This window comes from Pelodiscus sinensis, chromosome 23 (assembly GCF_049634645.1).
Source record: "Pelodiscus sinensis isolate JC-2024 chromosome 23, ASM4963464v1, whole genome shotgun sequence".
NCBI lineage: Eukaryota > Metazoa > Chordata > Testudines > Trionychidae > Pelodiscus > Pelodiscus sinensis.
The window spans coordinates 6,571,624-6,599,306 of record NC_134733.1 but is presented as its reverse complement, the minus strand read 5'-3'; the positions used below and the strand labels follow the sequence as shown (position 1 = coordinate 6,599,306).

Here is a 27,683-nt window from a genome sequence, read left to right as displayed (position 1 = left end):
TATGCAAATGAAGCCCAGGATATTTAAATCCCGGGCTTCATTTGCAACTTCGAAAGCCTACATTAGCCACCCTAGTTCGAACTAGGGTGGCAGTGTAGACATACCCTGAGGGCCCAACCCATCTTCATTCTGCAGCCTCTTTCTGCCTGCTCTTTCCTCGGAGACCTTTGCATGGCTTCTCTCCGCCGCCCTCCACGTGACTCAGGGCAGCTGGAAGGCTGGATAATACGGATCCTTCTGAGTTTGAGACGCTTCTCTGCAGCCGGCTTCAGGCTGCAGAAAGTCTCTGCTCCGGCAGGTGCCTTCCGCTTGCCGCAGTCTGTACTTTGCTCATCCCCTGTGGGGGACAGATGTTTCTTCCCCCTATCGATACATCAGTGTCACACACTGGCTCCAGACTAGGTAAAGGAGGAATTGCAGCTTGGATCTGTATGGCCGCTGCCAAAGAAGGACGGAAAAATCCGAAGCCGCGGTCACAACAAAGCGGCAAACCCCCCAGCTTGGGGGACAAACCCCACCACCTTGGCTTTTGCTACCACCGGTCAGGTTCTGCATGGCCCATTGACCACCGATTGCCTAGGCCCATGGTGTTCAACCTGCTAGCCACCAGCCACATGTGGCTATTTGGCCGCTTGAGTGTGGCTAGTTCACTATAGTGACTTCAGTACTGGTTGGACACCATGGGCCTAGACGGTCTGTCATGCAGGTACCCAGCACCTGATGTGAGGATCCGGCAGGTGAATGGCCCTAGCACATGGATGCAACAGCATCTCCACAAGTCATCGTGGGTGTGACCGAATTAGGGATGTGACATTTGATTCATCAACTAATCGAGTAGTCGAAGAAATTTCCATCGACTACTCGATTAGTCGATAAGGAGGGTGCTCGCTATCCCACTGCGCCTCTGCCTTTGTATATTTCAAAAGAAGAGCAGCAGCTGGGACCTGCACAAGCAGGGATTGCTACAGTCCCTGCTCACACTGCTTCCTTGCTGCGCCTCTGCCACCCCTGCCTACCTTGAAGAGACAGTGCTGGGGGGAACTGCTTTTAAGCCGGCTCCCCCCAGCGCCGGCTCCGGCTCCTGCTCCCCTCCTTGCTGTCTCTCTCTGATAAAGGCAGTGAAGAGAGGGGGGAGTGACTAGTCAGGTCGCTTTTCGACTACCTGATGAGCACATGCTTATTGGACAGTCAACTAGCCGCTTACAGCGCTCGACCGAATCCCATTGTAAATGCCCCTCTTGTAATAGGAACACTCCTCTTGCTTCGATGCATGCGGGCTGCCGGCTCTTGCAAGAGCAGCTTGTTGGGGAGGAGAGTAGGTGGAAGTTCTGGTACACAGAGCAGATGCTCCCGCTGGCTCAGCAATCCTGGCATGAGGGCCATTGGCGCTGATCCTAATCAGGGTCCCATCCCAGAAAGCACAGGGGAAGGGTCCCATCCCCTTTGGCAGCCCTCAAAGATCTAGGTAACTCTCAAGGGGAGTGGGACACCCCTTCACATTCCTGACTAGGATACTCAGTGTGGAGGCTGCTGAATGGATCCCGAAGCAGAGCAGACTGGACCGGTAAAGTCCACGTCTCATTAATGGGTCTCCATGCCTGGATTTACAGCAAAGCGGGACACATGGAAGCATGCATTGCTCACATCCGCAGGCTGGCCAGGGGGCAGAAAGCAATGTTCCTTCTGATCTTGTCCATCCATGTGCAGAATAAATTTTGTTATGCGCACCCAGGCATGTGCAAATGTGCACCGCCAGCAGAAATGCAAACCTAGCTGTGGGCACTTGGCTAATCAGCTGGGCGGCACTGGAATCTCTCCTGAGTGGCCACACAAGTCCGCAGCTTACAGGCAGCACTGGCGGAGAGGGCAAATATAAATAGAAGACCCTAGTGATGCCCTGGGGACTTGAGTCTCTAGTTGAAACAGCTGGTGGTCCATGAGGTGCATCTAATGCAATGAAGCTTTGTGACTTCCAGATGCACAAGGAGCAACGTGCAGCTGAAACAAGCTTCACCTACTTAGGGGAGACAGAGGGCTCCCCCGATCGGTCTGCTGGCAAAGGGCCACAAGCATTCAGGTTAAAACCGCAGCTCTAGGCAGTGAATCCACAACCGGGTGGCTGGGAACTAGAGGGCAGTCCTGTGAGAGATCTCCTGCAAGGGCAGGAATGACGTGTGGGAAGGGTTCAGACCCACCAGGTTAGGCGTCAGGGGCAGGGTGTTACTGACATAAAAGCAAACAAGTGTCTTGCGCCAGGCAGGTCACAATGGGAAGGAGACATAGAGAAGAGCAGGCCGTGAGGTGCAGACACGACTTTGCTGCAGAGCCGTGGCGCCAGAAAACAGCCAGCACGACACGGGCAAGCACTGGCTACTGACATCTAAGCCGGTTCGGTGATTAGCGACAGGGCTCTGGAGCCGGCTAAGCAAAGTGGCAAGCTGTAGCGTCTGCTCTCCCGCTGAACTCTGCACCGCAGCCGTGTCAACTCCCGCCGCCTCCCCCGTTGGAGGAGCAGGTAGGTCAGTCTCCGTGCCCGTGTAATCTCCGGTTCCCGCTACCATTACCAAGGAGATACGGCGGGGGGAGGATGTTTTGACACCTGTCCTTTGCAATCTGAACCAAGGCTCATCACCGCTGCCGGCGGAGAGAAATGAGTCATGTGTCAATCACTGTCAGCCGGGGCTGGATGGGAATAGCTGATCCGGGAGCAGAGGGGCTGTGCTGTATTCCTCAGCCCCCGAGGCAGCCTGCCTGCAGGTGACAGATACTGTCAGCCTAGGAAGGGAAGCAGAAACGAGACGCTATTCTCACTCTGGCCACGTTCGCCTCCTCTTTGCTCCAACTGCTTCCCTTTGATCCACGCCGAGGGGCCAAATCCTGCAGCTGCCACTCAATATTTACCCAGTTACAACGCCCAGGGGGCTGCCAGCACCCTTCCTTCCCAAGGGCTCTGGAGCATCTTGCTGCTAGCCAAGGGAGTCCCGGACCATGCCCTTAAAGTGCTGAGCCTGGGCCAACCTTCAGGGGCTTCTCCACCTCCTCCTTCTCGGTAGAGGACTCATTTTCCAGCAGCCCTCCGCGAGAAGGTGTGACGGCGCGTTGGGGGTCCCCCGTCTCCTGCACCCCGAAATGGCACAAACAGACTCCACCAGCCAGTGGAATTGAGGGTGGTTTATTGCTCCTCCAGGATACAGCACAGCACAGATGTAATCTGGTTACAGGAACTGGGGCTAAGAGGCCTCAGTGCCCCCCTTGAGATAGGGGAGTCCCAGCCCCCCTCCCCAGCTCCTTCTCCCCTGCTTTCCAGACAGGAACTAACTAACTCTCTTCCAGCCCTGCCCCCCAGCCAGGGCAGCATTCCACCTTCCTTTGTTCCTCTCCATGGGGGGTGTCTGGCCATACTCGTTTGCATAGTGACTCATCCTGTTTTGCTGGGTCATGGTACCCACGGCAGCCAGTGGGGGTTACCCCAGAGCCAGCAGCATAGAAACCAGCCAGGTACCCCCACTACATCACAGAAGGCAGGGGCCGTTTAGGCCCATCGTGCAGAGAACCCTTCTCTGCCCCACCCCCATTTCAGCCTCGCCCGATGGGAGCCACGGACCCAACGAGCTGAGAAAAATCTTGCGGCAATAGCACTGAGATCCACCAGATGCCTACGCAGCCCGGGCCAGCCGGGCAGAGCGCGCGACTTTCCCGGCAGCAAGCAGCGACCACGCCTCATCTCCCGTCTGGGGGGGCCCTCCCGCACCTTCCTGGAGCTCTGGGTCTACCCCGGATGTTGGGTCTCAGGCCAGCCCCTGCCTGCATCCTTGCCTCCCATTCAGTTGTGCACATGGCAGCTACTCCGGCGGTGACACCTCAGGGCTAGTGACGCGTTGCAGCGGGCCGGGAAGGGCCCACGCGAGGGGTGTGAGAGCCGCAGGACGATTTCACGAGGCTGCCCAGAAACTCAGCATTGAGGAGGCTGAGTAGCCCACAGCCACTGCTCCCCATTCGCAGCTCTCCCGCTGTAGGCCCAGCCCAGGGGCCGAAGCAGAGCAGTCTCGGGGTTGCGCGCCTCATGCCCGCTGGGGAGCGTTCTCAGAGGGCTGTTCCCGGGGGGGGGGGGAAGGGGCCAGAGGGTACAACTGAGAATCAGGTCCATTGGCTTCAAGGCCACTGATGCCACAGTGCAGCATGTCCCCCTTGCAGGACGGGGCCCTCGGGCCAGGAAGATCCTTCTTGTGATACTGCACAATCCCAGCAGACCCTGTGACCCCGAGCATGCAGGCTCCGGGCTTCTAACCCCCTCACCAGCACCGGGCCAGGATTCCCAGACCGTGCTCGGCTTCCTTCACAGGATCCTTCCAAGCAGCAGCATCTCCCCTCGCTCCAGGGCTTTCCCCTCCTTCACCTGGGCTATGGCGGCCTGGGGAGATAACAGGCCCGGCCGCAAGGGCCCACGCACAATGTGGGGGGAGGACCCAGAGAGCTCCCGGTCCGTTGGCAGGATTAGGGGAGGCCACAACGTTGCTTCAGCCCCCGCTGGTTCACCATGACCCTCAAAGGGGCACCGTTCTCAGGGACGCCGATAAAAAAAGAAAATGGCGGCTGTGTGAAGCTGGTCAGAGGTTGGCACGTTACAAGCAATCCCTGATGGGATCAATGACTCTCTCAGCTTCAGCTCCTGGTGCAAACTAGATTTGTACATGCTCCCCCTTGCCTCTCCCACCACCAACCCTCCCAGCTCTGGCCAAATAAGCAACCCCAAGTGCCCCTGGGTAATCATAGAACCCTAGAACCAGCAGGGACTTCGAATCCAGTCCCCTGCCCTCACGGCAGGACCAAGCACCATCTAGATCAGGGCTACTCAGCTGCATCCGTTTGTTTGCGGCCTGCCGTGCAGTTGGGTTTTACGCGGGGCTCAACACACGGCCAGCGGGCAGAAGGCAAAACAAAAAAGGAGTTAATATAACGGTGGATATGTATTTTATTTTATGCGGCTATGCACTTTAGTAGTTAAATTCCTGCACTGCCATTGCTCATTAAAAGTGCTGTCATAGGGGTGGACATCGGGTAGCTATTGCATTTTATTAATATCAGCAGAACTGACGAAACATTTAGGCTATGTCTAGACCGGCATGATTTTCCGGAAATGTTTTTAACGGAAACGTTTTCCATTAAAAGCATTTTCGGAACAGAGCACTTTTTGCGGAAAAGCGTCCATGGCCAATCTAGATGCGCTTTTCCGCAAAAAAGCCCCGATGGCCATTTTCACGATTGGGGCTTTTTTTGCGGAAAACAAATCGGAGCTGTCTACACTGGCCCTTTTGCACAAAAGCTTTGCGCAAAAGGGACTTTTGCCCGAACGGGAGCAGCACAGTATTTCCGCAAGAACACTGACAATCTTACATGAGATCGCCAGTGCTTTTGCGGAAATTCAAGCGGCCAGTGTAGACAGCTGGCAAATTTGTCCAGAAAAGCAGCTGATTTTCTGGAAAAACTGGCCAGTCTAGACACAGCCTTAGAGGGAACATTGGTGCATGGTCCCTACCCCAAAGAGCTCAGAATCCACTATAACATCAGTCAGCTGCAAATGGCATTTGCATCATCAACCAGTAGGCGTGTCCCATTGCGGAGTGACTGCAAAAGGTTCTAAATACCATTATCTTATTAAAGGAAACGGAGGGGGGAGGGAGAGGGGGAATGCCAAATGGAACAATCTGATTGGTGGCCGTTCATTTCAAACCATTGCACTGACGTATTAACAACTGCATGTGTTAGAAGGACAGTGCGGGGCCGCCACCTCCTCTCGAAAGCCCACGTAGGCAGAGAAAACGTGGGCCAAAAAAGTGATTAGCGTTTCCAATTTTAGAAGCCTTGTTCTTTCCTTCGAACAGATGTCAGCACAGTCCGGGCGTTGCAAACTCACAGGGAGCCAGGACCCTGCAAACAACCTGCCTGAAAACACTTGACAGTCACACAAACACCCATGGAATGAACAAGGCTTATGCCGCGTGCCAGGGCTTAGTCATTTGCATGTTTGTTGCATCCACAGGCGTGTGCGTAATGTGATAAAGGACTAGGGAGTTTCCTTTCTTTGAGAAGATGCAGCATAAAACTCCTCTTTGGCCGAATGAATCCAAACACATGGCTGTCTCTCCAGCTTGTCCTCCGGCCATTTGGGGAGCTGTATGGCGGAGAGGGGAGGTTGCAAAGAGCAGACTTCTGCAAGAGTGGTAAAAGCTAGGCTAAAAACCTGTGTGGAAGCCGGAGATTGTAGCACTGCTCCTCAATGGCAACAGTTGTGTCATAGCGGTCTGGGGTTCCGCTGGGCCGTACGGCAAAGCAGCTGCACCCCCCTTCCCCACAGGACTTCAGAGGTTATCCCCGTGGCTTCAGAGCACGGCGTGGCTGTCCCCTCTCCCCCCAGCATCTAAGACATTAAAAGACAAAGCCGAGCTTCTGAGCTCTATAAAGCCAGCCTCTTCCCCAGTACCATGGCTCGCGTGCCATGCAGACTTCTAGGATTGCCAGATGGTTTAATTAAAAAATACCGAACACCGCCCCTCCCCCCCCCAAAAAAAACACCGTGAAAAAATTCTGTTGAGAAAAAAAAAAAAGAGGGAAACCAAAGTTCTTGAGAAAAAAAAAAGCTCCACCTTTAAATAGCCCCATGCTCCTCACTCCCCCGCCCCCACCTGACGCAGCAGGGGGAAAATTGTCCTTGCCGGGCTTCCGTCTGAGGGTATTTTCTGTTTTTTTTTACCAGACTGGGGACCTGAATAATGGATAGTCCAGGCAAAAACCGGACACCTGGCAACACTACAGACTTCTCCTCTCTCTGTCCGCTGCCATTGCAGCAAAGCCTAAACTTGCTGCAGAATTCAGCCCAACTGGGTCGTATAAATCACAGGACCCCGCTGCGTCACTGAGATCTATTGTGCCAGGTGGCCCCCAAGGCTCTCTGCTCCATCCATCCTTCTTCTGCACCTCCTCGATTGAGACTGACAAGCTTCTCAGCCCAGGGACCTTGGCTCAGAAGCCCCTTGCACATGGCAGGCACCACATAAATAATAACCCCCATCCAGGACGCGTGCACCGCTGCGATCCGTTCGAGCCGGGGCCGACAAATGACCCTGCCGGAATTGTCATGCAGCAGGAGGCTCTTGGTTTTTATGGGGGGCAGTGATTCAGAAAATGGGCTCTTGTGACATCCAACGAAAACCGGCAACAATTCGCAGGGAAGGAGGAGCGCTGCCGTTCGCCTCGGAAAAAGGCAAATGCGTGAAAGTACTTTTCCCACAAACAGCCTCTGTGCCACGGTAATTCAGACAATTTGCACAAGCTATGCTGACAATTACGGATGCTTTTAAGTGCTTAGTATTGAGCCAGTGAAATTTTCTGGCTGCAAATTCTATTAGTTCTACAATGTATTTGGGGGGGGGGGAGGGGGACGTGAGTTATTTCCAATGGAAATTGCTGCTGGTGGAGAGAAAGGTTGTGTTGACAGCTTTGGGACCTGGGGAACTTGGTTTTCTGTGTAATATGGGCAGTGACGGGGACTTGAACTTATGCCTTTGCTGTTAGAGGGCAGGGGCCAGGAAGCTGGTTGCACTGCAGCGACTCCTGTTCCAGCGGGGAGGTGAGGTGGAGGGGTAGAAGGAGTCACTTGAGCTAGGTGGGTCAGCATGTCAATACAGAGCAAGCCTAGGCAAGAGGCAGCCCGGGGGCCAGATCCGGCCCACCTAACACTTTGATCCGGCCTGCGGGCTGCATCTGGCTGCTTTCGATTGATATCCTGCTGCCCGTGCCACCGAAGCTTAGGCACCAGGATCCTATTAAATGGTTCCTGGTTGTGGTGCTACCCAGGCAGGGGCCAGAGCCATGAGCCCTTTGCTGTGTTTTTAATTCAAAGCCTCTGGCCCATACAACTCTGCTAAGAGCTGGCCCATGACCATGTCCCAAAATTCATGGCCACCCTGCCAAAGTTATTACCCACCCTCACTGCTTTTTTTGTTTTTTTTTTTTTAAAAAAAAGATGCTGGTTCTCCAGGGAAAATGTTGTTGAGCACCAAAAAAAAAAAAAAAAAAAAAAAGCCAGGGTGGGGCCGGCATTGCCCTTTTAAGAGACGTGGCCCCTTTAAGACTGTCAGACATTTGCATACAGAGGTGCAGGTACGCTCCTTTCTTTCAAGGTAAGCTCTGACTGGAGGTGCCGGTACTGCATCTGGAGATGCCGGTACTTTGTACCGGGCAGTACCGTCACAAAAAAAGCACTGCCCACCCCTGACACGGAGGAAATGCAGGGCAAGGGGCTTTGCAAACTGCTTCTCTTAAACCCTTTCTGTCCTTTCTCTAGGCCACTGGGTCCAGGCGAGGACTAGCCCATTGTCCTCAGGAGGCTAACAGCAACTTCGCCGGCGTGGTAAACGGTCTGTACCTCAGCCACATGAGGGGCCCCCTTTCACGGCATGAGGAACTGGGGTGGTCAGGAGAAGGGTTCTGTGCCCAGCGTGTATAATAGCCCAGGGTGCCCCCGGGCTAAGCCTTTAAGTACCTTGTTTGTAACTAGCAGCTTGGGAAACGCCCCGGCTGTCTCTGTACTGGCAAGGCTAGGCTAGGAGGAGAAGTGATGCTTGAGGGCATGAATAGGGAACGCATGCAGGGATGAGCAGGAATCTGCCTCCTGCAGGGCCTGTGATAGAGCTTTACTCGGCGAGCTAAGCAGCTAAGGAGATGGCGTCACCGTCATGTCCAGAAGCAGCTCTTAGCTGGCATCCCCTGTTCTCCTAGGTAGGCAGGGGTAGCCAGTGTGTGGCTAAGGGGGGGGATTTATTTGCACGTCCTTAGCCAAAGAGTCCCACAAGGGACATGGGAAATTAGGGAGGCATTTCAAAGAGCTTGCCTGGCCTGCCACTACTCTCTGCCAAGTCTCTCCTCCTTCCCAACTCCAATGCCCTGGCCGCAATCCCAGGCTGGAGGTAACTTTACTAAGCACCCAGCTGGTCTCTGAGCGGCAACATGTCTGGGATTTAAACATCTCGCGGCCTGTTTTGCAGAGGGTAATTCAGAGCATTTTTGCAACTCCTTCAGTTCTCCACAGAGCACTGCAGAGGGACCAGTTAACCACTCCAAGATTAACTTCCAAGCTGCTGGGCCTCTGCTTTCCTATTGTACCATGCAGCGGCAATTTCACATCACTTTCCACGGTGGTTAAATATAGATTTGTGCCTAACATTAGCTGCTCTGCTTTCATAGATTATAAAGCCAGAAGGGACCCCGTGATCATCTTAGTCTGACCTGTATAACACAAACCATAGGACATCCTGAAATCAATACTCTTTTGAGCTATAGCAGATCTTTTGGGAAACCCTCTGATCTTGATGTAAGCCTTACCCGCAGTGGAGAATCTACCACAGCTCTTGGTAAGCTGTTCCAATGGTTCATCAGCCTCACTGTTAAAAATACATGTCTTATTTTTAGTCTGAATTGGTCTGAAAATTGGCACCTAAGCCATTTTTCCCATACAACACAGCAAGTCTGTGGCAGAGTCAGTGCAAAAACCCAGGCGTTCTGCTTTAGCTGCTACCTCCCACTGGGTCTCCCCATACTGTATCACAAGGGTCTAAATACAGAGCAAAATGCAGGACAATGTAGCACTTTAAAGACTAACAAGATGGTTTATTAGATGATGAGCTTTCGTGGGCCAGACCCACTTCCTCAGCTCAAATAGTGGAAGAAAGTACATAGCAATGTACATAGCAGACGGACACTTTCGGCACATGATAGCATAGATTATATTTCTGGATGCGCAGGAATGTGTGTTCTTGATCTTATAACTCACTTGGTTAGGTCCAATAATGGTATCAGCAGAATGAATATGTGGACAAAGCTGGCAACGGGGTTTGTTGCAAGGGAAGGTACCAGGGTTGGTATTAGTGTGGTATGTCCTGTGGTGGTTGGTAAGAATCATCTTGGACAAACATCTCAGACACTTCGCCAAAGGATTAATGCCCACAAAACAGATATCAGACAAGATCACAAAGAGAAAACAGTTTCTTGCCATTTTAACCAGAAAGGACACTCTCTCAATGACTTGACCACCTGCATTCTGCTACAAAGACCTTTTACATCTGCACTTGAAAGGGAATCCTCTGAACTGTCATTCATGTTAAAATTCGACACTTGCCAACAAGGACTTAACAAACATTTCAACTATCTCACCCATTACCAAGACAGTTTCCCCAATTATCACCTCTAATACCATTAACTCACAAACATCCCACTCTCCCTACCTCTAATATCATCAATTCACAGACACTTACCTTCCTTCCTCCCCCCCTCCCCCCCCCCGCATCCTCCTCCTGTTCTGCAATGTGATTTGTCCTTTTCATATTTGTTCATTTTTTTAATTGTATCCTTTGGTATATATGGTTGTGACTACTTTCTTCCACTATTTGATCTGAGGAAGTGGGTCTGGCCCACGAAAGCTCATCATCTAATAAACCATCTTGTTAGTCTTTAAAGTGCTACATTGTCCTGCATTTTGCTTCAACTACCCCAGACTAACACGGCTACATTTCTATCACTAAATACAGAGCAAAGCAAAAAGACAATGGGTTTGTAACCAATAATCATTTTACATTCAAAAAATGAATCTGTCAAGTCAGAAAATGTGTAATCAATTAGTAAAGCCCCTAAACCAGTGTTTCCCCAAACTGTGGTCTGCAGCCCAGCACCGGTCCTTAGGAAAAAAATACCGGGCCTCTGAAAATTTTTTGCGAGAGCCCGCCTTGCTGCTTGCAACCCCCAAGATGAATGCCACGCTGAACTTCCCAGCATCAGCGGAGGTAGGGCGGGCTTTCTGTGTAGTCGGGGGGCAGTTCTGCAGCTGCGCGCCAGGTCCCAGAAATGTGTGGGCTACTCTCCCCGCTGCCCCAACAGCCGGCACGGTACCTAAAACACTGGTCCATTGTGTGCTGGGGACTTTGTTCCCCTGCTGCCTTCTTGCGTGCGGGGGAGTGGGTGGAGATCCGGGACTGCGCCGGCTCCAGCTGCTCGGGTGGCGTGTGCTGCCGTGGGAAGCAAAGGAGCAAGGCACGCACTGCCTGACCGGTTGGGCCTGGCGCGGTCTGAGACTCCCCCTCCTCCTGCACAGGAAGGTATCAGGTGTGCTACGGATCAGTGTGTCAATTACCGCGCCGCTGTTTGGGGGACGGGGGAGTCCGCGCACTTCCTGGGCCTTGGCAGCTACAGGATCCCCAGGTATCGGTCCCTGTCCCCTCCACCCCCCAGACTCCCACAAGTACCCTGCCCCAGCACCCACAAGCACCCTGTCCCTTGCCCCAGCACTCATTGGCACCCTTCCCCAGAACTGTGTCTCAGCACCCACAAGCACAGTTGGGGCCACATTAGTGAGGTTTGAAGGATTGTGTTTTTGTATCTCACTTGTGTGGCCCCGACTGACTTTTCTGTGCACTAAAGTTGACACTGGGGGCTTTGGGAGGACCAGAAACAATTTACTTGCATATTCATCATTTGCTTAATGAATATGCAAATATACAAATAAATGTTACCAGTCCTCCAAAAGCTCGTGAATGGATTTACTGGTCCCCAGTATCAAAAAGTTTGGGAACCCCTGCTCTAACCCACTCTCAAAAACATAGTCATGTCAGAAAAATCTACAGCAATCAAACCAGCAGATGAGCTGCACACATACTACCCAGGAAACCAAAATCCTAAAATATAGAAGGAGGGTGGGGAAACAGGTTTCTTGGTGCATTTCTCTCGAGATCGCAACTTCCCCATTAACCAGGGAAATGCTGGAGTGGTCAAAGTGTATTAAACACTGCACTGCTGCTTCAAGGGATGGGCACAATGCATGGGTCAAAATGGACTGAAGTTCCTACTTGGTTGGCTAGCCAGTGCCACTAGTAAGTATATTGAAGGGGGAGGGAGGATGATTCAGATGGGTGATGCTTGCCTCTGCATGTAGGGCACAGGAATGCAGAGCGGGGCATGCAGCGGGCGTGACCTCCCTAGCCATGCGTTCTGCTCTTTAGCATAGATCCCTATCCACTCCAGGTCCTTAACCAGCCTCTTCTCAGTGCGGATCTAACCGTAACCCTATCCCAGCCAGCTGCCTCTGCAGTGAAGTTTCCTTCACCGGCCTCTCTGCCAGCCCAAAGACCCTGGGGTTGCCCGTTCCTTGCAGTGCATGCCCGCAATGTAGTGTAGTCCTGTGCAGAGCACTGGGGGGAGATTTTCAGATCCCACTTCAAGCCCACGTAACGGGTTGGGAAAAAGAAACCTTGAGCCGCCTCAGCCCTCGGGCACGGATGCAGCAGCTGCCACTTGTTGCACAGAAAAGCCTCCACCTGAGCTCACAAGATTTATAGACATGGATTTTCTGAAGCTACACCAAACGGTAAGGTCTAAGGTTTTAAACTGTAAGGGTATGTCTACACTACCCTCCTAGTTCGAACTAGGAGGGTAATGTAGGCACACCGCACTTGCAAATGAAGCCCGGGATTTGAATTTCCCGGGCTTCATTTGCATAAGCGGGGAGCCGCCATTTTTAAAACCCCGCTGGTTCGAACCCCGTGCAGCGCGGCTACACGGGGCTCGAACTAGGTAGTTTGGACTAGGATTCGTGGAACGAAGTGTACCGGTAGTTCGGAATAGGAATCCTAGTCCGAACTACCTAGTTCGAGCCCCATGTAGCCGCGCTGCACGGGGTTCGAACCAGCGGGGTTTTAAAAATGGCGGCTCCCCGCTTATGCAAATGAAGCCCGGGAAATTCAAATCCCGGGCTTCATTTGCAAGTGCGGTATGCCTACATTACCCCGCTAGTTCGAACTAGCGGGGTAGTGTAGACATACCCTAACTCATTGTGATCTTTGTCAAACTTTGTAATCTGTGTAACTCTCAAATGTACTGTAAACTGCAACCTTGTCATCTTTGTAACTCTCAGCCACCTTGCTCGTAACTTTCCCTAAGCTGCATTCTCCCCTGAGTGAATAGACAGTGTGAGTGTGAGAGTGCATTTGAAGAAGGCTCAGAACAATGGAGCTCATTTCAATGAGTCATCACAGTCTGGGCATGCTCCCTGCTGGATAAAGGGAAGTCTGGGCATGCTCCCTGATGACGAGGCGAATGAGTCACAGGAGCCATTCAGACACTATATAAAGAGAAGGAGCACATGGGAGACTCTCTCTTTTTTTCCCCTTCCTCTGATCCTGAGAAGCTCCCCTCCCGTGTCTCTCCTCCTGACCAGCTTCCCCAGCCATGATGATCAGACAGACCCTCCAGGATCTACATGCCTTGGCTGCTTCTGCAACCCATATGTCTGTGTAAGTGTGTGAGGGTATGTCTATGCTAGCCACACTAGTTCAAACTAGGGTGGCTAATGTAGTCATTCGAACTTGCAAATGAAGCCCGGGATTAAAATATTGCATGTTTCCGGACGCCGCCATTTTTAAATGCCCAGTAGTTCGGACTCCCTGCCCGCAGCTACACGCGGCATGGGCTAGGTAGTTCGAACTAAAGCCCCTAATTCGGACTACCATTACTCCTCAGTGCATTGAATAATGACAAGCCATACCCACCGGGGACCCCATCCTGAAATTAATCTTTCCTGACCCCCCTCTTCTGGCCTTCAAACAACCTGCCAACTACACCAACCTCTTCATCAGAAGCCATCTCCCTCCCAGCCAGGAGACACACCAACCCCAAGTGGGACCAGACCCTGCTGGAACACCAGAGGCAAAACCCGCAAACCTGTCTCCACTGCTGAGATGATCAACACCCCACCCTCCCACACAACACACCTTTCAAGCTCTCCATGGGTCCGACACATGCCTACAGTAACGTGGTGCACCCCGTTCAGGGCACTGGCTGCATCAATAACAACCACGTGGGTGAAACCGGACAGTCAGTACGCTCTCCGATGACAGAAGACAGAAACACTCTGGAAGTGGACACCTTCCACAAAGCAGTCACTTCCCATCTGACCTCTCAGCCCTCGTCCTTAAAGGAAATCTAAGCAGAACCTTCAAAAGACAAACCTGGGAATTTAAATTCATAACACTCGAAATCAAGGCTGTAATAAGAACATCGGATTTATGGTAGGACAATACTCTGTAACCCGCTCAGCCCCTTTTTGATGGAAGGGGGGGGTTAATGAGCCATTTCACCCTCATTGGTCCCTTCGAACATGTGCTAATTACTCATGCGAAACAATCTGTTACAACAGGTCTGTAGCTGCCACACCGGTTACCTTCCCCAGGGCTGAAAAAGAGCTCTGAGTAACTCAAACGCTTCTCTCTTTTCCCAACAGAAGTTGTCCCAATAAAAGATATTGCCTCACTCACCTTATCTACACCTCCACATGCACACACAGCTACAACTATATGTTTAAGTAACCAGCAACGGTCACGTTGGAGAAGCAACCATACATTTCCTGAAGATACAGGAGAGTTTTATTAGCCAGCACTGAGGAAACAAGAGTTGAAATACATTTAGCAAAGTCTAATTTTAAGAAATACTGCAGAAATAAACCCTTTATCCTGGCCTTTTTAAGTTAATTTAAGTTTCCCCCTGACATTTTTCAGGCTCCAGTTTTGTTTTTATAACGCTGGCCATAAAGCAAGCCTGTAATTAGTAATAAAGGTGACATGCCGGGCGGTGATTTCTTGCTCGGAAGAGACGCGACAATGAGCTTGCCTGCCTTTTATTTATTTATTTTTTGCCTCATTTCCTTGGTCTCTTTTTGATGGGAGTTTATCTAAATTCACTTCCCGTAGCTCCGCCCCCAACTTACGGGATGGTGTGGCGGCATATGCACACCCCGTCACAGGGGTGAGGATGTACAGGGTTGCATATGCTGCCTGGTTGGCCGCAGGGTCATCTACAGTCCTGATAGTCCATAAAGATCCACCTGCAATCTAGGGTAGTTGAGCTTAGTGGCTCGAGTCAATAATGCTGTCCCTTCTCTCAGGGCAGTACAGTCCATAAGTAGCCCTTCCTCCAGGGCAGTATGGCCTAGTGGCCAGGGTCTATAAGCAGCCCTTGTCTCAGGGCAGTGTGGCCTAAGGGCCAGAGTCAGCAGGCAGCCCTTGTCTCAAGGCAGTGTGGCCTACTGGCCAGAGTCAGTAGGACTGGGGGCCAACACCCCTGTAGGGGGACCTGGACCCAACCTGCTCCACCAGGTCCCGACCCAGGGCCCTGTGAGTGGCAGATCAGTCTACCACTTCCTCGGTGGGGAATCTGGCTGAAACACGCGGAGTTCACCTGGGCAGGAGAGGCCTCTCCTGCACCCTCCCTGGGTCACTTCCTACCGGTGCTGATGGGGCGGCGTCCCAGCTGGGTCTCCTGGTTCCCTGGCAGCAGCTTCTCCCTGGGGTTCTGCTGGGGCTCAGGAGCTCTGGCTGGAAGTCCTTCTCCTTTGCTGGCCAGCCCAGCCTGAGCTGCTTTCTTGCCTTTTATACTGCCCCAGCTCTTGGAGCATGCCCAGTCTAGTTGGAGGGGCGGGACTTCCTCCGCCTACAGGATCTTAACTCCTCCCGCACCAGTGCGGGGTATGCACCCCCCACCACCCATCACAGATGGACACAGCTTCCACAGACAGGATGGAGCCCTTTGCGGTGAAGGATCAAGTCATTCGGTCCAGGGATTAATGACAGCTCCCTTAGAGTCCTCCCGGAGCTGGAATAATTTGGCAAAGTTCACCTCTTCCCCAGCCACTCTGTGAACAGCCAGCACCACTGCCCTAACTGCCTGTCTCCCCCACACGGCACTGCTCAACGTAGCGGATATGGTGAGCTATAACCATTGTCACTGGAGAGATTTTAGGACTGAAAATCCAGGCGTATTCCTTTGACTTGCTTTCTATGTATGCTCCTGGGTACCCAGAAGCCTTTGCTCCTGGGAGCTCCTGCCTAACTAGGAAAGAGAACAGTCATCCAGGTCATGATCCCTCCATCTCCTAGAAAATCCATCCCAGGTTTCCCACTGAGCCTTGCCGGAGACGTGGAGGTGGTTTTTCTAGGAAGGAAAGTGTTGGAGGACAGGCCAGGCCACCTAATTGTCTGTCAACTGCTGAATGGAAGCAAAATTATCTGCATTTGCCTGCTCTGCTGACATCAATTTCATTTCAGTTCTCCAAATACTGGAAAGAAACTTGCTCTTCCTAATGCGCCTCATGCATATTTATTCCCCCTGCGATCCCCTCCTCACATGGAACCCCACAGTCTAATGGCCTAAATCAGTTTGGGTATCCCTATTTTGGAATAGGGCTGCAAATGTAGGCATTCAGAATTGCAAATCAAGCCCGGGATTTAAATATCCCGCGCTTGATTTGCATCTTCCCAGCCGGGCGCCATTTTTTGAAATTTACAAGCCCGGAATAACTGCCTGGCTACGTCTACACTGGCCCCTTTTCCGAAAGGGGCATGCTAATTTTAAACTTCAGAATAGAAATAAGAGATCCTCCGGAATAGGGCTTTATTCCGGAGGATCGGGCCAGTCTAGACGCTTTTTTCCGGCTTTTCCCCAAGCCGGAAAAAAGCGGCAGACATCTTTATTTAAATCCCGCGGGGGATATTTAAATCCCCCGCGGATTTCCCTATTCTGAAGTTGAAAATTAGCATGCCCCTTTCGGAAAAGGGGCCAGTGTAGACGTAGCCCCTGTGTCTACATTCCTCATTGCAGGAGGAATCACAGGTAGTTCTAAATAGGGCTTTATTTTGAACACCCGTTTCACTGCCACTGTAGATGCGGGCATTTATTCCGGGCTTGTAAATTTCAAGAAATGGTGCCCGGCCGGAAAGATATTTAAATCCCGGGCTTGATTTGCAATTCCGAATGCCTACATTTGCAGCCCTATTCCTAAATAGGCTGCAAGTGTAGACATACCCTTTGAGTAGTCTGCCTCCAGGGCAGCGTGGCCCAATGGCCAGAGTCAGCTGCAGTGGCTCTCTTCCCCCAGACTCCGCCCTAACAGCAGAGGGGTGGCCTGTGGGGAATCCAGTCGCAATGCACTGACTCAGTCGGGTGGGGATGTGAAAGGTTAACCAGTTCACTGGTAAGCAACACCCTTAGTGGGTGATACTTACTGGTTCTGGTTTACTGGTGGGGGCTGGAGTAGCCCCCAGCCCGCCATGGCCTCGGGGCTGCTCCAGCTCTATGGGGTCCACCATGGATATCCTGAGCAGGCCCTGTCCATGGCGGGCCCAGTGTGTCGCAGGCCAGGGCTGCTCCAGGCATTTCTGGGCTTCATGGGTGTGCTGGGCTTCCAGGCCAAGTTAAGGGCAGGGTCTCCACCACTGGTCCTGCTGCTCTGTCCAGCCACCCTACATGAGCTGAGCTATTCCCCTTTACATCTGGTCCCCTATCGGAGCATGCCCAGCAGGGCCATGGGATTGTGGTCGCCTCGACCCAAAGAGTGGGATTAACCCTCACAGAACCAAGGCAGGGCTGATGCGCCCTGTCACAAGGCATTACCCACAATGCCCTGGAGGAGAACACTGCACACAAAAATCAAGCAGAGCTGAAAAATACAATAGTGTCTGATTAACAGTCCAAGGACAGGCTTTAAAATAGAGAAACAAATGAGATGTAATTAATTAATTATCAGCTTCTCTCTCCCTCTCTCCTTCTAGCAGTCGGTTACCAAGAAAACAACTCCCAGCAAGGAGAACATAAGAACAGCCACACTGGGTCAGACCAAAGGTCCATCTAGCCCAGTATCCTGTCTGCCAGCAGTGGCCAAGAGAACAAAAAAGGGCAGGGGATTCAGGAGACAAAGACAGAGAGAAAGAGAGACAGAGACTATGTCTCTACTGCAATGCTATTTCGGGATACCAGAGCTATCCTGAAATAGCTACCCTGCATCTTTTGAATGCGTCTGCTATTGCAAAATATAGCGGACACGCTATTTCGGCATCCCTGTAAACCTCCTTGCACGAGGGATAAGGGATGTCTCCAAATAGTGTTTTATTTCAAAATTTGGCACTGTGTAGATATGCTACATTTCAAAATAGGCTATTTTGAAAAAGAATCAAAATAAGATAAGGCGATTTGTGCATCCTTAAGAAAGAAAGAAAGAAAGAAAGAAAGAAAGAAAGAAAGAAAGAAAGAAAGAAAGAAAGAAAGAAAGAAAGAAAGAAAGAAAGAAAGAAAGAAAGAAAGAAAGAAAGAAAGAAAGAAAGAAAGAAAGAAGCTACTAAAGGGGAAATATAATGAAGGTAGAAGTAGAGTGGAAACTGGAAAGGAAATGAAACAAGAGAGAGGAAAAGGAGACTAAAAAAAAGAGGTGCATTAGGAAGAGCAAATTTCTTTCCAGTATTTGGAGAATTGAAATGAAATTGATGTCAGCAGAGCAGGCAAATGCAGGTAATTTTGCTTCCATTCAGCAGTTGACAGACAATTAGGTGGCCTGTCCTGTCCTCCAACACTTTCCTTCCTAGAAGAACCACCTCCACGTCTCCAGTAAGGAGCAAAGCAAAGCTCCAGTCGACAAGCAAAGCTGTTTTTTTAGAAAATGGCGAGGCCCGTGCAGGTGCCTTTCTCTCCAGGGAACAGCTGAATGGCTGCTAGTGTCCTAACAAGCTGCTGAGAAAGAGGCTTTAATTGTCAACAGGCTCGTGCGGTACCTTCCCTTGGAGACCTGCAGTAACATTATCTGGAACACGAACTGCTGAGTGTGCGGGCATGCCTGAGCGATGGGGGACAGCAGGGAATCTATCGGCCACATGGCTGCAGCATCCCTAGTTCTAGCGGAAGCCCTAATGAGATCACATTGAATGTCCAGGGCTGTGAGCAATTCTGCAGTCACCTTATCATCGAAGGAATGTTTGTGAGAATCAAAGGGACAGGTCAGGCCAACCAAATGATTTAGGTCTATGTGGAGGAAGTTATGTATAGGGATCAGTTCGTACGACATAGCTGCTATGACTTCGGGGGGAAAAGGAACTGGTGCATTTTTAAGACAGGGACAAAACAGGATGTTTCATGCGGCAACCAGTAATTAAAATAATTATCTGTGACTCATTTAAAAATAAGTTGATGAGGCAGCATGGCCTGGTGGGTAGGGCCCTGAACTGGCTTCAGAATGCCTCAGTTCCACTCCTGGGCTGCCACTGCCCTGCTTGAGCTAGGCCCTTCCTGCCTCAGTTTCCCCGCCTGACCATTATTTCATATGTTTAGCCTGAATGGCTAACCTAGCGTAGTGCAGTCCTGATTACAGTTACAACCCTCTAGGCCCTGAGAAAGAGTCCCCTTGACTTTTATTGAGACTTTTAGGCTCATGAGTGCCTCTGTCACTTTTCAAAATGGGACTTCGGCCTTGTCTGTCGAGCCCTGCACAGATACAACATTGGTGCCCACGTTTGCCTCTTCATCTGAAAAATGAGCTGTGGATGCCCGTGGATATAAAGTGGATTGCCACGGATTTGCAAGGCCCTACTGGGAAAGACTGTCAGTGTAGAGACAGCTGATGCCAACAGGAGCTTTTCTGCTGGCACAGGAACACCGCCTCCCTTCATGATGTTAGTGATGCCAACAGCCCTCTGATGCTACCGTAGCTGTAGATACAATAGGGGGTTTGCCAGCATAGCTTGTCGGCTGGAGGGGAGTGGGTGTTTCGCACCCCTGGCCAACTCAGCTATGTTGTCAAAATGTTGTAGTGTAAACCTGGCATGACTCGTAAATCACTCAGGCACTTTTGAGCATGTTCAACTCCGGAAGTCTATGGAGCTATGCACTTCACGGCCCATGAGGATCTAGCCTAGGTCACCACAACCAAGTCAAGAAGAATCGCTGTGCACAAAAGGCTAACTGAAAATACAGGGCAAAGGAGAAACAAACAGGCAGAACTCATTGGAGAATTGTATGTATGAAGGGGAGGAAGTTTCCGTCTATATTACATGGAGTACCAAGCTCCTAAATCTACTTCTAATTTCCAGGGAGATTCTCAGGTCCTATGGGATCGCTAGATGCTCTTTCTGCCTTTAAGTGGCCGTGTCTTTTCCTGCAGCGAAGGGCTAAGGAGAGGGAGAAGCTATCCACGTAAGTGCGGATCTCTCCTCCACTTCGCCTCTGACAATTGCACCATTCCTGCTGTCGTGCGTTTGGGTAATCTTCCTCGCCTCGTTCTCTCACGCTCCCCCAGCAAGAGAGGAGGAAGCGCTGACAGCTGCGATGCCGGGATTTTTCTCTTGCTTGAAATGCATTAATTTGTAAATATCTTCATTTATATGTAAATGCGGCGTTCTTATCCCCCAAGTCCTGCCGCCAATCTAGCAAAAGCACCAACAGCCCTTGTCTACAATTCGATTCCTCTTCATAAAATGTTTGGGTTGTGCGGGCTGCCTCTGCTCCCCCTCCCCTCATTTTTATTTTAAAAGCTTTCTTCCTCTCGAATGCCTCCCTTCTCCCTGCTCTTGGGATGAGAGCAGGTAGGAAATAACCGCGGCACCAACATTTAAAGTCTTGACATGTCCATCCAAAGCAGCTGCTCGCATTTCACTGAACAGCAGCCTCGAAGCTGCCATAAGACAGAGGAGAGTAGGGAGGGGATGGGGGGGGACTCCTCCCCCAAATTACTGGCATCCAAGTTTCCAATCAGCATTTGCCAAGGGGGGGCAGATACTCAGAACTGGGTGAGGAGAGAGGACGCTGAGAAAGAGAGGAAGGTGGGAGGTTCGAGGACGGCACCGGCAGGGCAGGAGAGAACAGGTCGCATTCTCGGTCGCTCTCCTCACGTTCTGAATCACGAGAGGGAACATCATGAATGACAATGCTTGGTTGGCTCGGCCAGGCTGGGCGTGTTCATTGGCTCCCGATGTGCCTCTTCCGGATGGGCTCTCCGGGTGATGCAAGTGGGAACAGGGAAGAGGTCAGCGTGACCGCGTGTCCATCGCTGTCCTCAGAGACATTAACGTGCTCACCGTGGGCTCTGGAGAGGAGAGCCCCTGGGTGCAAGCACCAGGGCGGGTGCGTGCAAAATGCTGCCGTTTCAGACCCACCCCGCTGCAGTAAGTGACCGCCCAAGGGGCTGGGCCCTGGAGAATCAGGCCACAAGAAATCAGCACAAACTCAGGAGATCCCGCTCAAGAGCGGGGCTCACACCGTGATCAGGGCCTTTGGTAGGCTCTCAGGGATGAGCAACACACAGAACTGAACTTAGCCAGAGAAAGCAATGGCCCCGCTCCACTCCATACAGCCACGGTAATGTTTGGCGTTGCCTTAATCCCAGTCTCCAAAGCCTCACAGATACACGCAGGTGCCTCGGGGTGACCCAAGCCACGGCTGATTCTCTACATATGGGAAGCTCATGTCTGCATAGAGTTGAAGGCCAGAAGGGCCCCTTGGTCTGACCACTTGCAAATCACTGGCCACCAGCACCACCCAGCCACCCCCACGCGGAATGTTAAATCCTGGTTAAACAAAGGCTACGTTGACACTGGCACGATTTTCCAGAAATGCTTTTAACGGAAAAGTTTTCCGTTAAAAGCATTTTCGGAAAAGCACGTCTAGATTGGCAGGATGCTTTTCCGCAAAAGCACTTTTTGCAGAAAAGCGTCCGTGGCCAATCTAGACGCGCTTTTCCGCAAAAAAGCCCCCATCGCCATTTTAGCCATCGGGGCTTTTTTGCGGAAAACAGTACTGTGCTGTCGACACTGGATTCTATGATCTCTGGATGATAACCTACACTCGTGGGTGTGAGCTGTGAGTAACAGACCTGAGCAAAGAGAGTAAACAGAATATACATCATGTGTTACACTTGTCCCAAAAATGAGCGGTCTGGCTGTGCTTTATCATTGCCTCGTGGTGGGTTTGCATAGTTCAGACAGGGATGAAGACAGACACACATGCACACGCCTCTGAAACTACCATCCCCTATACTTTAGGAAAGCCTTGAGAAGTCTCTTCAATAGAGGCAGAGTGGCTTACCGCACTGTGGACTGGTACACCAAGTCCTCTCTCTTGCGATAATTCTCCATGTGCGAGTAGTTGGTGGAGAACATGGCATCGAAGGTGAAGATCTTCTGTTTGATGGTACCACCATCCGTGACCTGCCAAGGACACACACACGTGCATAAGAATCTGATAGCTGGGGTTGTCCTAATAGGGCAGACAGATAAAGCAACTTACATCTTATTGCACCAGCACTGGATGCAAGCTACCGAGTTCATAGCCAAACTCTCTGAATCTCGGAGGTGTTCAGATACAGAGTCTTTGGCTCCATCTCTACACTTGATGCACAAGATTTCAGGCTAAAGCAGGGATGGCTTTTTAAGGGTCAAGCAGGATCCCAGCAGGGACAAAGAGACCAGTCCAGCTCAAACCCCTGCATAACAAAAACACGTTTCTCCAGCAAAAGGCTCTGAATGAGGCATGGGCTTTTCCTGCATTGTCTTGTCCGTCACAATGAATTGAAGTGACTACTGCTGGTCCGTGAAAGTTACACAGAAAATACACAAGCCTGAGTCTCGCTGGGCTAGTTCCCACAGCTCGTGGGCCCCATGCCACCTGCCCCAGGCTGCCTCGGTGTCCCCATCTCTGCTAGCTGATAGTAAAGCACAGCAACCAGCACAGCCTACCAAAATCTTCCTCTAATGATCAGACACTGGCCTGGTTAGAGGGTTTCTAATGCAGAGTTGTTGGCCCGACCTGTTACAGTGAGAGACCAAAATCTGAGGGTCTTTAGATCGAGGAGTTCAGTTCCTCCCCTATCTCCAGTAAGTGTTTCTCATGTTTTATAAATCACTACCCAAGACCGCCCATCCTATGCTCCAGGGCTACATCTAGATTACATCCCTTTTCCGTAAAAGGGATGCAAATTAGACGTATCGCAATTGCTAATGAAGCGGGGATTTAAATCTCCCCCGCTTCATTTGCATAAAAATGGCTGCCGCTTTTTTTCCCCGCACGGAGCTTTGCTGGAAAAAAGCGCCAGTCTAGACACGGATCTTTCGGGAAATAAAGCCTTTTCCGAAAGATCCCTTATCCCTCTTAAAATAAGGGATAAGGGATCTTTCGGAAAAGGCTTTATTTTCTGAAAGATCTGCGTCTAGACTGGCGCTTTTTTCCAGCAAAGCTCCGTGCGGGAAAAAAAGCGGCAGCCATTTTTATGCAAATGAAGCAGGGGAGATTTAAATCCCCGCTTCATTAGTAATTTTGATACGTCTAATTTGCATCCCTTTTACGAAAAAGGGATGCAATCTAGATGTAGCCAATGTGTCCTCAGACATCCCCTCATAAAACAGCCAGACATGTCCGTTACCCCAAGAGCAACGGAATAACCTGGTAAGAAGAGCCACAGAACAAGAACTAATCTACCTTCTCAGACAACCCCCAAAACCATAGACCGCTATGAGGGGATGGATCATAGAAGTCCCCTTGGAGTAGGCTCCCGGTGTGCTAATCAAGCCACGGATGCCCAACCTCCTGCCCTCTGGGGCTCCCCACCACTCTGTCCTGCTGGGCCAGAATCTCCGGTCTCTCCCAGTCAAGGCACAGAGCTGGGGTAATCACCCCCTTGCAGAGCAACACAGATTCGGAACCAGTTGAGCTGTACAAGGACTGATCCAGGCCCACCAATGGTGGGAGGGAGGGGTGGGGTAAAGTGGACAGTTGCCTTGGGGCCCAGCAGAACATCAGTGGCTGGAGCCCCAGGTCCTTAAAATCATCACCGGAGCGCTATGCCACATGCTCAGGGCAGTTCTCAAGGCTGGCTGGAGGGCAGTGTGGCATGCATCGAGCACCACTGAGGGCTGGCTGCCCCCTGCTCCACTTCTTCCACTGAAGCCCCGCCCCCTTCAAAGTGAGGAGAAGCCCCCTCCCAAACTAGCTCAGTCTGACAACCCCGCTGGATTCAGCTATCAGGCTACTGATAAAGCACCCAGGAAACGCCCCCCCCAAAAGGGACCAAAACCCCAGATAAATCCATCTTACTCTGTGTTAACATTTTACACAGAGAAAACTCATAAAGTCATCCCGCTTTATCAATGAAAGAGAGATATGCACAGTGGTTGCTTCCTTTCCCCCTCCAGGTAACAATTAATTTACACTGGGCTTGACAATAAACAAAAGTGTTTTAATTATGTATAAAAAGCAGGATTTAAGTGACTGCAAGTGAAAACAGACAGATCAAAATAAATAAACAAAACACACCAGCTAATTTTAATCTACTAAGAAACTGGTTACACACAAAGTCTTACCCTAAACAGCTAGGGTATGTCTACACTACCCCGCTAGTTCGAACTAGCGGGGTAATGTAGGCATACCGCAATTGCAAATTAAGCCTGGGATTTGAATTTCCCGGGCTTCATTTGCATAAGCGGGGCGCTGCCATTTTTAAATCTCCGCTCGTTCGAACCCCGTGCCGCGCGGCTACACGCGGCACGAACTAGGTAGTTCGAACTAGGCTTCCTAGTGTCGGGGACTCGAACCCGGACGGCCTCTGTTCGTTGTCTGACCGCAAAGAGACAGGCAACACCAGCAAGATCCAATCACAAGCTCTTTATTGAATGGTGCACACAACAATAGAGAGCGGCCCGTCTCCAAAGTGAACCAGCCCCGATTTCATTTACAGGTAGGCTTATATAGACAGTTCCATCGCGTCACAGACTATTCGCCCAAGCAATCAACCCCCCCTTTATCAGTTACAACCTCCAATACCCATGCACACCTAGCCAACTGTACATCATGGCTTTAAGCAATTCATAATGCATCAGCAATTTCTTATCAGCCCAAAAGACAGGTACTGGGCAACAAGGAGACAGTTTGTTATGGCCAAAGGAGAACATAAACAGGGAGTCTGGAACAAACGGGAAGAGCAGAAACAAGGAGTCTCCTTATTAGTTCTCAAAACAAACTGTTCCTCATCACAGCAGGTACAAAAATGCAGCTTCTTGCTTATCTCATTTTGCCAACTTGAGCAAGCGTGTAGGATGCGTCCCTGCTTGAACCTATCTCCAGTTCTGCCCAGGGACTACCCAGAAACCTTTGTTACATTTGCTTTAGCATAACTGCACTAGGCCTATTTTTCTAGGACCTAACACTAGTTCGAACTACCGTTACTCCTCATTCCACGAGGAGTAACGGTAGTTCGAACTAGGAAGCCTAGTTCGAACTACCTAGTTCGTGCCGCGAGTAGCCGCGCGGCACGGGGTTCGAACGAGCGGGGTTTTAAAAATGGCGGCTCCCCGCTTATGCAAATGAAGCCCAGGAAATTCAAATCCCGGGCTTCATTTGCAATTGCGGTATGTCTACATTACCCTCCTATTTCGAAATAGGAGGGTAGTGTAGACATACCCCTATTGTTATCTCAGACTAGGGTTGATCTTTTGCTGACCTGGGACCAGCAGCTTTGCCTTCCCCCTTTCCTTACAGTTCTTTGTTCCCAGGTGTTTTCATGTGCATCCTCTGGCAGTAGGAAGGCAATTTCCCAAGCCTGATGAAGACCAGTACTTGATTGAGTTCCATTCCTTAAACAGACTTTGCCCCAGGGCAGGAACCCTTTGTTCAGTTTCTCCATCCCCAAGGGAAAGTACTAAATTCAGGATGGAGTCCAGTACCAGGTGGCATGTTTACAAGGGCCAACCTCAGTTTGGGCTTACAAGAAAAATAAAACCATTCACAGATTGTTGGTTTGAGTGCTAAGCCATTAAGTTCCTTAAGGATCACTAATGGCCCTTAGCACACTTCAAATGAACACCAGATTCACACTTCATATTTCTAACTTCACATACAAGAATGATACATGCACAATAATAGGATATACAGATTCAGCAGATTCTAATTGATATATGATCGGTTTTACAGAAAGCATCAGGTTATGCATATTCATATTCATTAGCCAATTTGTATAAAGCATGGGGGGGGGGGAGCATGACAACCTCCATTTCTGAGTCCTACCCAATCCCCAGCTCCTCCCAGAAAAGAAAGGATGGTCCAGTGGTTAGAGTAGCAGTGGAACTTTTAGGACACCTGGGTCCAGCACAGCCATAGGATTCCCTGGTGACTGTGGGTGAGTCTCTCTGGGCCTCAAAATCACACCATAGTATGGAGATAAGTGCACTTTTCTACCACCCAGGGTCTCCCCTGTCATCCATTCCCAGCTTCTGGCAAAGAGAGGCTAGTGACACCATTCCTGTCCATTCTAGCTAATAGTCATTGATGGACCTACCCTCCACAAATCCATCTAGCTCTTTTTTGAACCCTGCTATAGTCTCGGCCTTCACAACATCCTCTGGCAAGGAGTTCCACAAGTTGACTGTGTTGTGTGAAGAAATACCTCCTGTGATTTGTTTTAAACCTGGTGCTTATTCATTTCATTTGGTGACCAGGGCTGACCCACAACATTTTGGCACCTGAGGCGGAGAGCTCAAATGATGCCCCCATGCTCTCTCGCCTGGGCCAAAACTTTGGGGCACACTGGCTCTCCAGAGACTGTGAGGCACTCAGATGCTATTGTCACAGAGCTAGGCAAGTATCTTAGCTATAGGGCAGAAAAGGTGCAGACCTTGAAGGTAACCCCCCCTCCCCATCTCTTGTGTCCGCTTCTAGATTTTGATTTCCTTTCCCCACAAATGATTAAAAAACCACCTCACTCTCATCTGCCAGGCTGTTATCTCTACAAAGCCTCTGCTACCCCATCACACGAGCAGGGACCTTTTTGCTGGCTTCATTTTCTCTGACTCCTATCTGCAGCCAGCTGGTCTGATTTTCTTGTTAAAGGAATCTTATTGTAAAAGGCTGGTGGGGATTATGTTCCCGTGCCCCCTCCCATTCTCTATAAAGCTTCCAGATTTGCAACCCCCCCCAAAGACACACACACTTTTTGTGGTTAAGGCTGTTCAAAAACAAATCTGCACGAAGTTTAAAAAAATAAATGGGAGAAAGCGAGAAAGAAGGGAAAAAAATCCAGAGGGGAGGATAAAATACAAGAAAGAAACTTTGATCCATATTCACACAGTGGGCTTTTGCGGTCTGGCAGTGGGGCTATGATTCCTGCAGACTGCCAGAGGGTCCCGGAGCCATGCTAGTGCCGTAAGAAAGAGGCCAGGGCTTTCAAAGCATTCCCAAGCAGCAGGGCTGAGTGTGCACACAACTTGGAGCCGCTTAAATGACTCATGCTGCTGCATGGCTGCATGTTACCGCTTGTTTCAGCATCTTTCTGATGCAAATCTAACCCTGAGCACTCCGCGAGGGTCCTGGCTGCGTGGGGATGGGGATGGGGCCTCTTGTTGAGTAGCCCTGGGACAAAATGCGAACTCGGGGGAGGGGGGCACCGTGAAGGAGCCCCCACACTTTTCTCTTCTCCTTACAGCCGCTACCCCCACTTGCTGTCGTTCTACTTACATCACAGCGCTGTGGCTCTGCTGGCTATGATGAGAACATAAGAACAGCCATACTGAGTCCATCCAGCCCAGAATCCTGCCTTCGTACAGTGACCAATGCCAGGTGCCCCAGAGGGAATGAACAGAACAGGGAATCGCCCAGTGATCCCTCCCCTGTCATCCATTTCCAGCTTCTGGTGAACAGAGACTACAGACACCATCCCTGCCCATCCTGGCTAATAGCCATCGATGGACCTACCCTCCACAAATCCACCTAGCTCCTTTTTGAACCCTGTTTTAGTCTTGGCCTTCACAACATCCTCTGGCAAGGAGTTCCACAGGTTGACAGTG

General features: G+C 50.8%; 1 protein-coding gene across 1 annotated transcript in view; it reads right to left on the bottom strand.

Moving 5' to 3' along the window:
• Positions 1 to 27,683, bottom strand: part of IGSF21 (immunoglobin superfamily member 21) — a 298,036-nt gene that overhangs the window by 91,956 nt on the left and 178,397 nt on the right. Inside the window, exon 3 of the mRNA XM_075906417.1 lies at positions 21,940 to 22,061. Coding sequence (XP_075762532.1) covers positions 21,940 to 22,061 — 122 coding nt within the window. The remainder of the gene's footprint in view (positions 1 to 21,939; positions 22,062 to 27,683) is intronic.